Raw genomic sequence first — 12,992 nt, forward strand, 5'->3', positions numbered from 1 at the left:
CGAGACTACATACATGCTCTATTTCATCATTATTGAAGATCCTATGATGCCTAGACGCGGCTAAACTCTTATAATCTCACCCGGGAATGTAAAGTTTGTTACGATTTCAGTTTTCTCACGTAACTAAGAACGTTTATGTATAATTGTTTATGGTTAATCTATGGTTATTGATGTTTAGTATGTCTGTGTGTTTAATCGGTTTAGGTTTACGTTGATCTGAACGATTAGTTACCAGTTGCTATAATAATTGATCATAGGGTTGTTTGATTAGGTTAAATACGATAAAGCATATAATTGCCCTTAACTGAGTCACACTGGCATGGACTGTTTGATAACCAGTGCCATGTGTAAAGCGATTATTGATGCCTAAGGTTTGTCTAGTTGACCAATCTGTAGTTAACCGTTAATGATTAATTTGTTAGGTTGCATGAGATTACTGTAAGTTACTTACTTGAAGTCCCGGGTGCGATTTGCTTTTACTATTTGATTGAAAATTGTTTGCTTGTTCGTTTGCTTAATTTTAAACTAAAACTATTTGCTTGTGTGATTAGCACTTAAACAGTACTTCATAATATTAGAAATTAGAAACACGTTGCATTAACCACATACTCCCGGTGGATACGATACCTTACTTATCCTAGCTACTTAGGTTAATTAGGTTTTTGCATGACTCGAATGACGGTCATCGAGGGGAGTGTGATTAGTCACATGTAATAAGTAACTTGAAGTATTAGTTTGTGGTAAAACAGAAAGGTAAGCTCAACGAGCAAGACCTATATTAAGAGGGTCTTGAGTTAGTAGATGGTCTTAAAAGCTTTAAAGTAAAATAGCATGACAAGTAAGACAAATAATTATAGTTTGAGGGTTAAAGTGTAAATACATAGGAAATTAAACTAACGGTTTTTGAAAAGTAAGTTTGCTCGAAATCGGGTCTCAGTATTCTATTCACTAGTTTTATCTAACCTTTGTTAAGTAAATATGTGGGGATTGATTTAATGAAATAGTGCACGACCCCTTGTTAGATATACCAAAACGGGATTTTAACGAGTGTTCGGTTAGTCGGTTCTGGTCTTGATAAATTGTCAAGTCCGAACCCGACATTCCAAAGTGATAAATATCATGAGATAAATTGCTTAAAATAGAAACTTAACTAATGTTAGAAGTTCTATTAAGGAGAAACTCCAAACATTGAGTGTTCGGTTTTATCGGTCCAAGCGTGTTATAAGATCAAGTTGGATCCGACATATCAAGTACTTTAAAAAAATTTCTAATTAGTTTGTAAAAGATCTTAAAAAGAAAATGTGAGATTCAGTGGCCCGAAACACAATTAGTGTGTTTTAAGCGAGTGAACTCGATTTAGTTCGGTTTGTTTGGTTTGGTTGGTTCAAGACTTGGTATGTGACCAATATTGGGTTCAACAAATCCATATTATAATAATAAATACAAAAATGTACATAAAATAACTTAAACACTTAAAACTCACATACAATTTGTTTTTAAACAATTAAATAAAGAGTTAAACAATAGTTCGGTTTCGGTTCGGTCCTTGACTCGGAATGAAACCGAGGATGGTTGCCACATACCCAGTACCATGGAACTTATTAAGTAACTTTAGAAATTATAATACACAAATCTTACATGTAACACATTATTAAATCATTTTAAATATATAAAGCATTTAAACGAGAGTTCGGCCTTGGTTCGATCCTTGACTCAGAATAAGACCGAGGATGGTTGCCACATACCCAATATCATGGAACTTATCAAAATAAACATAGAAATAATAATACTCAAGTTTTTGTAAAATCCCAAAATTTCAAATAATAATATTTTATATAGGAATATATATTATTTCTTATAACAGAAAAGTTTACTTGGGTTAGTAAATAAAATAATAGTAAAGAAGGAAAGATAAGTAGGTTAATTAAAGGGAATTAATCATGTACTAAAAAGGAAAGATGGGCCTTGGGTCCATAGGCTTAAGGGAGTATAAATACCCCCTTAAACCCTAAATCTTTCCATTTCCATCCATCTTATCCATAATATTCCCTACACACTCAAAACACACCTACAAACACTCCATCTTACGGCCGCAACCAAGAGAGTGATTCAAGACCTAAAACCGAGCATAGATCTTGATAAACCTTAACCATGCAAGAAAGATACGAGTTAGAGTTATATATTGGAACTAGCCGCGACCTAGCAACGATTAAAGGTATGTTCTTGGTCTTAAAGCTTACGTTTTTATGAACGCTTAGCCATGAAACTTGAATATAGGCTAGATCGAGTCTAGATAAAACATAAAGTTGACATCTTGATTATCAAAATGGACGGTAAGGATTCAAGGTTATATATGGTTCATCAAGAAAACCCTAGATCTAGCTTAATGGACATTTTTATGGTTAAAGGTTCAAGCTTTATGCTAAAAACGGGTTAGGACTTGGCAATGGGGAGATAACGAGTGTAAAACAGTTAAGAGGATTGGGTTATAGGTGATTAAAGGTGTAACATGGACCGTTAACCGTTATTTTGAGCCTAAAATGGATTTAAAGATAGAAAGTTGAGCTGAAATCATCCGACCTGGGGGTTCTCGGCCAAATCTGAGAGTTCTCGGTCAAACCAAATGGTTTTCGGTCAGCAGGCAGTCAACACGAGAGTTCTCGGTCAACGAGAGCTCTCGGTGACCAAGGGTTCTCGGTCAACACAAGGGTTATCGGTCAACGAGGGGTTCTCTGCCTGGAGATCTCGGTCACCCAGTTGGTTGGGCCTGAACCCAGTTGGACCCAGTTACCTTGATAGGCAGATGGGCTTGATTTTGCTAGTCCGAGAGCTATTAAGCTAAAATAAAACTAGCCCATTATCTTAAAGCCCAACTTAGAGAATACGTCGGGTAACTAAAATACCGACTTAATCAAGTAAACGGTTAATTAAAAAAAAATATATTTAACAGTTAGTTGTGCTCAATTAAGGAAGGGGATAACAATAAACGGCGAGCGCAACAGGATCTAGGTGAGTTTCTAGCCTCATTCCTTGTTATGTTTTCGGGGCTGTGTGCATACTCGATGTGATTAGTTAATACACTTACCTTAAGTGGTAAGTGTATGCCTATTATGATATATGTGTATGTTAAAAAAGAACGATTGACGGTACATGAATGATCTTCGGATATTGCATGTACTGTCAGGAGATAGTTAGATGATGTGATTGTTTATATATATGTTGTATGTATGAAGTATGTACGTTATAGAATATGAGAATGAAAGAAAGTATATAAAACATATAAATGAAAAGGAAAGTATGATATGAAGGAATTGACGGTAAAGGGTGGCAGACCCTAATAATATCTGTGAAGAAGGGTGGCAGGCCCTAATAATATTTGTGATGAAGGGTGGCAGACTCTAATAATATCTGTGAATAAGGGTGGCAGACCCTAATAATTTCTGTGAGATTATAGAGCGAAAGGCTCTTTAAGGGTGGCAGACCCTAATAATATCTGTGAGGTTATAGGGTGAAAGGCTCTTTAAGGGTGGCAGACCCTAATAATATCTGTGAGGTTATAGGGCGAAAGACTCTTTAAAATGTATAAGTATGTATGTAAAGAAAGATAAAATATGAAGTATGAAAGAAAGAAAGTATGAAAGTAAGAATGAAAGTATATACTTACGTATGTATGAAAGAAAGTAAAGAAGGACAAGTATGTAATATAAGAACGTATTGTATGTTGATTGTATTAACTAGAACTCACTCAGCGTAGCTGACTTTTAGTATGCACGCAGGTAAGTAGAATGAGGCAGTTAGCTTGACGAGGACACATGGCAGAGTTGGACGAAGCTGGCATCTGAGGATTTTGCTATGATGTTTTATTTCTATAATTTAAGTTATGTTTTAAAGACAAAATATGGATGTTTGTAACGAATGGTTTAAGTTTTAATATTTCTGCGAAATTTTTTAATTAACTCTGATATTTAGAACTGCGTTTATGAGTAAATCCAACGTCCAAATGTGAGGCACCGGTAACGAGGCCTTACATTTTTACGTACAATATGCTAATAATAAAGTATTTAAACAAAAGTTTGGTTTTGGTTCGAGTCTTGACTCAGAATGAAACCGAAGATGGTAACCACATACCCAAATACCATTGAACTATTAAAATAATTTGGACACTAAAATAATTAATAACTAAACAATATTAACAAGCTTAAACAAAATTAAAACATAAATTAAAGTGTTTAACAAGGATTGCAATAATCCTCCATGTAGCCTTGCCTAGCAATACACCTAAACCGACATGGCCGGAAAAGGGAAAGCCAAGGAAACAAGGGGAGTATGTTTTAAATAAGTTATAATATCAAGCTTTAAGTAACAAGAATTAGTTATAAACAAGGTTAGCATTAGTTTGACATTGAGAAGTCGAACTAACAAGAGGATGAACACTTGGATCTTAGATTGAGAGAGAGTTTGGAGAAGAATGCGCAACAAAAAATGGGTGAGATTTTCTTGTTTATACAGGGAAAGAGTAAAGGTTTGTGGATAGTGTTTCTTTCAAGAGTTTACATGCAAATGGGTAGGTTAATTTGGTCAAACAAGGCATAAAACAACAAAAACAAGCTGGGAAACACTGCAGATAGGCCTAGGCGATGCGTGACCACCCTGCCCTTAATGGCCGCGCGGCACGGCGCCCCTAGGGGGGGTTTGGTCTTCAACTTTTATTTTTGACGATTTGGGTCCCTGAAGTTCGTTTGAAGTTTTTAGCCATAAAAGGGTGTTTTAACGTACCGAAGAGGACGTTTTGCGATCCAACAAGTGTGAAACAAATTCGTAACATAAAAACCACTATTTTTATTAATATCAAAGAACCCGAAAGATAAAACGGGTCGGGTTCACCGTACAAAAAATACGAAATAAACCAAAAATGACGAATGTCACAGTTCTAGTTTGATCATGTGTTTGTTATCTTCATCTCTTTTGATATTCATAACTATGCTCATTATGAGCTAAACTCCATTTACCATCTAATTTTTATGAAGAAGCTTTGTTTACTTGATTATTATATAAAACATGTGATTTAGTTTGGTAAAGTACATGGTTATCTTACAATTATCCTTCGATGAAAAATGTTTTATCACTTTAACTCAATACATCAAGGTTGATGATTTAACAATCATTCATGATTCACTCATGTTCTTGGATACTAGAAATGGTAAAAGAATACCGTGATAATTTATTCAAGATAAAACATGGATCCTGCTTATGTTGTACTTATAATTGATGAGATATAAGCTATGATCTATTTCTCTAGTTTTGATAATTCTGAAATAACATTGTTAACACGATTGCTTAGGTTATCATGCTAGTTAAAGAAATCATATGTTAAAGGTATGTGTAATGATAACCTAATTAAATCAACCAAGGGGAGGTCGTGTGAGTCAACTACAAGTTGTTAGAATTGGTTTTCGAGAAATCGAAGTCAATCCTAATCTTTCTACTTTACTAAACTCCTTGCCTACTTAAATTGACATTCTCGTGGTAGTATGAGATTAAGCAAGGATGGACTTGAAAATATGCATGCTACTTTCTTTTATGCCATAGAATATGTTCACTTAGAAATGATGGACTATTCTATCATATATTATTAAGGCAAGTTTATCACGTGTTTATTTATTAATTATCAAGGAAGAATGGAGTGGATTCTTGATCTTAGATGATAACCTTCATATAATTGATTTACTCATTTAGAGTTTCTCTTCTTGTCATCTATATATTATATTTAAGTATTTTTATGAAAGTTTGAAAATCAACCCCAAAAATGATTAAACTCTCCGATTAAAGTAAACGAAGATTTATCATTAGAAACATTTGTGTCCACGGATCGACACTTGGTTCTTACCAATACTATTCTACATATACAATAGGTACACTTGCCTATTTTGTGTGTGTTTAGTATTAGTAGAAATCACTTTTATAATTTAAAACACTATCTTTTGCGAAAGCTAAAAGTCCAATCCCTTTACACTTTTTAAGCACACAAACGCACCACATCAATCACCGTTCGGGTTTTACAACTTGCCCCGACACAACGCGCCGGGTAAAACCCTAGTATAATAAAAGAGAAGTTTGGCGCTGCTAGACTATGATTGGTCCATCTGGTGGCGCTCGATTGGGCCAAGTATTATACATATTTTTTTTGTTTTTTTGTTTTAAGTTTGATAATTAAACGGTCATTCGCGTCGACTCACCACTATAACGCCTGAAACAGACAACGCGCGGGATTTACCAACGATTGAAGTATACGGACATGCCAAGTATTATATATATTTTTTGTTAAAAGTTTTAAGTTTCATGATTAAATAGTTATTCGCGTCGACTCATCACTACAACGGCCGAAACAGACAGCGCGCAGGATTTACCAACGATTGAAGTTTACGGACATTGTTGTTTAAATTCTGGAACCATAAAGAACATTACGGAAACCGACATAATTGATGCCGACTCACCGTTGTTACGTCAGGACCGACAACGCTCGAGTTTTACTAACGCCCGAGTTTTAACAACTGACTAAACGCCATTTTAGATATTTAATTTTTTCATATCTTAATTTGACAAATTTATTTTTTAAGTTTTACGCTTAGGTTTTACAAACAACGTTTATACCGTACCGTAACTGAAATCGACCAAATTCGTGTCGACTCACGACACAGCGTCGGGTACCGACAATGCTCGGTTTAACCAGCGTTTGGGTTTTAACAACCAAATAAACATCATTTTAAATATATTAATTTTTTTAACACTTGTGTCTTAAGATTTAGGGTAACGTGACGGGTATATAAGCATATCTGACTAGTTCCGGCGCAACGCGCCAGATAATTTACTAGTTTATTTATATAATAATAAAAGTGGGAGAAATATGCATTGGTCTGTTATACATTGTGCATTCAAGTTTGTACCATGTAATATTCATTTTTATATAACTTTTATTTTTTTACTTTTGGTCCCTACACTTTTTCATAGTTTACAAATATGTCACAAAATATATTTTTCCACTTTCAACTTTGGTGCCCTATACTTTTCATCTTTTACATATTTTTTGTTTAACGTTTATGTTTGAATTTAACGAGTTAACGCGCTGCAACGCATGCGTGTGGTTGAATGTTATGTCTATTCCCGTTTAACAGCCCCATCGCAACACGTAAATGTTAAGTTGACTTAGTTATTTTTTTCTATATTTTGTGTTTCGGTTTAATTTTTGTGTGTTAACACGATGCAATGAGCGTGTGTGGTTCAACACTTTTACGTCTACTTTTTATTACTTTTTCTTAATTATAAACGTTAGTTACTGACTGTGGGAGAGGGGATGACGAACGAAGGCGATGGTGGTGGTAACTTCATGCTTTCGGGTGGAGTGGATATATAAATACAAGGTTTTACACCTCCACCGTAACACGGGGTGTAAATACTAGATTAATATAAACATATAGGCATATGATCAATTTTAAATTTGATGACAAACACATGTAATGTTGGGGTTAGCTATAAACCGAGAAAGAATAATAGTCAATTTTGTAATTACGTAACCACCTTATGTTATCAAGGTTAAAAGCAATTACTTCTCTCATCTCTTCCCAAAAACACCCTAAGCACAATTACGAATATCTCTTCCCAAAAACACCCTAGACCCTACAATAGCTCTATTTTTAGTGAGATTTTTCTGAGACATAATCGTCGTTATTCATGTAATGTTTGGTTTTTTATTTTTAGTTTAACATCGTTAGTCGTATAGTAATTAACTTTAAAAGAAAAGGAAATCATGAAAGTAGTATTTTTCAGGTTATCTTGGCAGTGGCGGACGTAACTCACAATCAGCCTCAACTTTTCGTCGGCAGTGCAATTTTTTTTTCTTTTTGAATCAGTTTTTGTATTTTGTTATCCCTGAAAATTATTTAAAGTCCAACCAATTTAAAAGTTCAAAATAAATAAAGTCTAAACAAAGTTTATAACCCAAAGCAAATAAAAATCATTCATCTTTTTTTTCTTTTGTTTAAACGAGAAACTTCCAACTAAACATGTTCAAATAAAAATAGACTCAACAAAATCATCATTTAAAAGTTCAAATCAAATAAAGCTTAAACAAAGTTTGTAGCTCAAAGCAAATAAAAACCATAAACTTTATTATCTTTTGTATGAACGAGAAACATCAAACATAAACATGCTCAACAAAATCATCATTTTGAGGTTGAAGTTTTTAATATGGTTTTGGATAAATGAATTCAAGAACTTGGAATAGATTTAGTAAGGTCTCAACTAGTTTATTAGAAAATTTGTCCGGTTTAAATCTATGAGATTTGTTTTTCAAGTTTAACACATCTAAGATAGTAACGTTTTCGGAGATGTATTCTTAAGATTTTGTTAATGAAGAAAGATGTTGTATTTCAGGTGATCGTACACATTTTATCACAATTCAAAGGAAGATCATAAATTTGTAAAATTGGATGGAATGTGTGGCCTTGTTCGTATAATGATGGAAACTAGAAAGTACACCACTTTTCCTTTGGTTTATCGAATAATGAAGCTAGCGATGCTTTTACCGATTGTAAATGCAACCGTTTTAAATATGTTCTTTTTTTTTCTAAAATGAAGCTTATCAATACGGGTATAATGGCTTGATTACAAGTTTTCAAAACTGAAGAGGAGAAATTTGCACTGATGTGTTTATTTTATATATTATCGTGTTTCTATTTTTGTTTCGTTTACATTATATGAAATACGGTAACCAAAAATTTGGCGTTACTCTTAAAATTTATGTCTAGATCCGTCACTGTATTTTGATGTAGCTTTTCGTTATGCTTACAAGTTACAATCATACCATACCATACCATACATACACGAAGCCATGGTCATGTGTTCTTCCTTTAATCCATTTATCAACAAGACATACTTCACACTAACATACATCAATGCATAGTGTTTGTAATTTTGTATCTATATTCTTAAATGGTAGGTCATGCTACATGATCACCCATTTCTTCTATCTTAATAGATCGGTCACATAAATCCAATAGTCACCTCATACGTTATATAAGTGTATTAAACTTTTAAAGAACCATGTATCTACAAGAGTATATCATCACGTTAGCTGGCATGTAAGCGAAGCGAACCGAACGAACACGAACAAGTTCGTTCGTTTAACTTTAAACAAACACGGACACTTAATCGAACACATATTTTGTGTTCGTGTTCATTTATTTAAAAAATGAGGATGTTCATTTATAAACGAACATTTCACGAACATAAGTGAACAAAAATAAACAAGCAAAAACGAACAAATATAAATGAACACAAATGAGCAAATACAAAACCATTAAGTTAAGGACTCTTTAAAGTAATATTTAATTATTATCTATAAATATAAAAACGAACATAAATGAACATTAAAATAAACGAATGTTAACGAACATAAATGAACAAACGAGACTTGTGTAAACTTTCTACCGAATAATTCACGTGCATTAACCGTAACGGAACACATGTCTATGTAGTATGTATAGGGCGGCATACGAAATATTATATAAGTAAATCAACGGAGCGAGTATTATATCAAAAGATAGATTGGAAAATAGCCTAATAATACTCCATAGTTGGCCGGAATATAGAAGAAGAATCTGAAAATGCAGTCGGCGGAGCAATTGGTACTGGAGCTCAGCTCTCCCGATCTTCTAGAACTCTCCAAGGTATCTCTTTCTCTCTCTCTTTAATTACGCTTTCATTATAATAATAACAATAACATGATTGAATTTAGAGCTATGTGTATGTGTATTTGATCAATCACCTTCATTTAGGTATCTGTAACTGTTGACATACGTGTATTTGATCATTTACGGTTTCAATTAGGTATTTGTGACTTTTAGGTATGTCAATTTCATCAATTAAATTTACATTTTCAATTAGGTATTTGTGACTTTCAGTTATGCGTATGTGGATTTCATCGATTACGGTTTCAATTAAGAGATTCGAGACCGTCCGTGCTTCTGTTTGATTAGAATGATTATTACAGAACTGGATATGTAGCTGTATTCATTTATTGTCATCGTTGACCAGCTTTCCTAACTGGCTATAGGTCAAATGTTAGGGCTTATAACTACAAACATGTGTTTTGCGGTGTTTATATTTTATTTGGTACTATTTTTCGCACTTATACATGTATGCATAATTGATTTTTTGTGTATTTGTTTGTTTCTTCTTTAGAAGAGAGAACTGTTTCAAGATTTGGCTCCGTTTTTGTGGAACTCCTTTGGTACTATTGCTGCTCTCTTACAGGTATGCTCTATGCTATTTGATAATGCACTTTATAACCACTTTATGTGTGGTGTAGAAAGTTATAATTTGCATTGTGTCTGTCCCACAATAGTTTCATTTTTCTGTAATTAAGAAGGTATGAGATGAATAATTGTGACTTGCATCTTTTAATCTCCAACAGAGGAAACAATATACACAGTATGATTTAAGACATTGCAGGAAATAAATGAATCGTAGATAGGAAGAAGAGTGTAAAGCAATTTCGAGCATAACTGTAATGTGGTGGATTTTTTTATATCCGTTTGACCAAAATTTTATCTAAGTGGGCATGGCTTTCAGCTTCCACTCCCAGGTCTTGGCCATTAGCAAATACAAATTCTGTTTTGGCAGTGTCTTTCCTGTCTTATGTTGGTATTTAGTGGAAAATTTCCTTTATTACATTTTATTTAATTTATGCTTCTCGTTGATTGTTTTTGTTGTTCATAGTTTCTTCATGTTGTTTCAGCTGTTGGGAATTTATTATTTTAATTCTTAACAAGACCACATAGAATTCTTGGTTGTACTTAGCTAAAGCTTTACCGCCTTTGTCATGACACATAGATTCATCTTTTCTGTATTTTGTTGCTTTGGTGGTCTAATAGTTCATTATGTGAAGATTTACACCACAACTGATGCCAAGTATTGCATACTTGCAGGAAATAGTTTCAATATACCCGTATCTATCACCGCTCAATTTAACTCCAGCTCAATCAAACAGAGTTTGCAATGCACTTGCACTTCTTCAGGTGAGCCTTTTGAAATTCATACTGGTTTTTTTATTGTTCTTTCAGGAGTTTATAGCTTGATCATCTTGATTGAATGGTAAATGCTGTGGTTGTGTCATTTTGTTCATGTTTAATGGTAAAAAATCATCATTATGCAAGATCATGTATCACAATGACACAATTCAACAAGTCATACACTCATACCTGGTTAATCGTTCTCCTTTTGACATTTAGTACACGTAGTTACTTAAATATGTACTTTTGTTCTAATTCAGATAACAGAACTTGGCACAAATGTCATGTCTAGTTAGCCACTAGTTTTAAACTTCGCTCTTCTTTTAGCATGGTGATCCAGATCATTGTTCGATGCATTTGTACTAATATTTTGCAGTGTGTAGCTTCACATCCAGACACAAGAATGCTGTTCTTAAATGGTAAGTTATAAGTTTCGACAAGTTATCTTGTTTTCAATGGCTGAGTAGTCTCCGTCAAAATCATGGCATTATGGTTTATTGATGACAGTTGAGAATAAAACATATTTGAGAGGATAAAAGTGAGAAATGATTTTTTTTCTTTCTTTTTATCTTGTAAAATGTTATACAGCTATACTATGAGTCCAACTTGCTGTAATTTCTAATCTGTACTAAGAAAACCTAGTCTTATTAGATTTTTTACTTTAACGAAAGAAATCATATTATTTGTATACTGCACTCACGTATTTAGTATACCACAATACTAAAGTAACACACTGAATAATTTCTTCTTTGCAGCTCATATTCCTTTATATCTATATCCTTTCCTCAACACAACTAGCAAATCAAGACCATTTGAATACCTGAGGCTTACTAGTTTAGGTGTTATTGGTGCCCTTGTGAAGGTACTTCATTTTCTCCTACTGTTATTTTTCATGCTAACTATTTTTTTTCTGTTTTAGTAGTACATAACATTATTATGAAGCATTCCTTCATGGAACTTTGTTTTTTATTTATCAGGTTGATGACACAGAAGTTATCAGTTTTCTGCTTTCAACAGAAATAATCCCCTTGTGTCTGCGCACAATGGAAATAGGCAGTGAATTATCAAAAACAGTAAGTTTTAGCTCTTTCTTTTAGAATAGTAATATGTTAATTATGTTTACAAAAAAATATTATTAAAATAATATTCTAATTTTTTGAATAGAACAATTTAATATGTAATGTTGTAGGTTCCCTGGACGGATCGCACGAGATATCTCGGTCTACTCAGGTGCGGAATCCCTGCGTAGATCGTTACGAGTATAGAACACGAATCACACGAACACACGAAACGAACACACGTTATATATTATAACTCAAACACGTGATGTAATATCACTGTTACAGACTCTCGTCCTCACGTTACAATGAACTCGAACTACTGACACGAACTTAAACAACGATTACAAACCAAGCCGTAACCTAGGACTATTTATACACGACAACTTCGCCTGGCATGTTCAGGCGAAGTTGTCCATAACTTCGCTTGACTAACAAGTTCGCCTGTTAAGCGAACTTGTCAGTAACTTCGCTTAAACATACAAAACATAATTAAACATTACAGACTCGATTACAGACACTAGACTATGAACTACTGACATTATGCACCAACAGACTCCCCCTTGGCAGTAGCTTCATATCTTGATCTTTAAGCACTTGTCTTGTAATCTTCAATCTTGTATCTTCACGCATGCACTCCTTCTCTAACACAAACTGACACAACTCTTTGATACTTCCTCGCTTCGTCCTTCCAAGCAGGAATATAAAAGATTTTCTTCTCATTAAGCACTTTCAGATCAGCTTGCGATAAGTTTACCAAATGCATCGGATCGTAAACTCTTAGGAGCTCTTGTTCATCCTCGTCTTCCATCACCGCCTCTGCTGTCTCACAATCCACATACCACCACTTTAGGTCTTTAAGCAC

At 33.9% G+C, this 12,992-nt stretch overlaps 1 protein-coding gene across 1 annotated transcript; it reads left to right on the forward strand.

The window, feature by feature from the left end:
* Positions 1–9,662: 9,662 nt before the first annotated feature.
* Positions 9,663–12,142, forward strand: LOC143592539 (uncharacterized; the record flags this gene model as incomplete). Its single annotated transcript, XM_077072437.1, has 6 exons — positions 9,663–9,725; positions 10,240–10,311; positions 10,986–11,075; positions 11,446–11,488; positions 11,825–11,931; positions 12,047–12,142. Coding segments are annotated over exons 1-6 (471 nt in total), but the record flags the coding sequence as incomplete, so codon positions are not given.
* Between the last annotated feature and the right edge of the window lie 850 nt (positions 12,143–12,992).

The sequence above is a fragment of the Bidens hawaiensis genome, unplaced genomic scaffold (assembly GCF_021521415.1).
Source record: "Bidens hawaiensis isolate Kalapana, Puna unplaced genomic scaffold, B.hawaiensis_p1.1 tig00041032_1, whole genome shotgun sequence".
In the NCBI taxonomy this organism is placed as follows: domain Eukaryota; kingdom Viridiplantae; phylum Streptophyta; class Magnoliopsida; order Asterales; family Asteraceae; genus Bidens; species Bidens hawaiensis.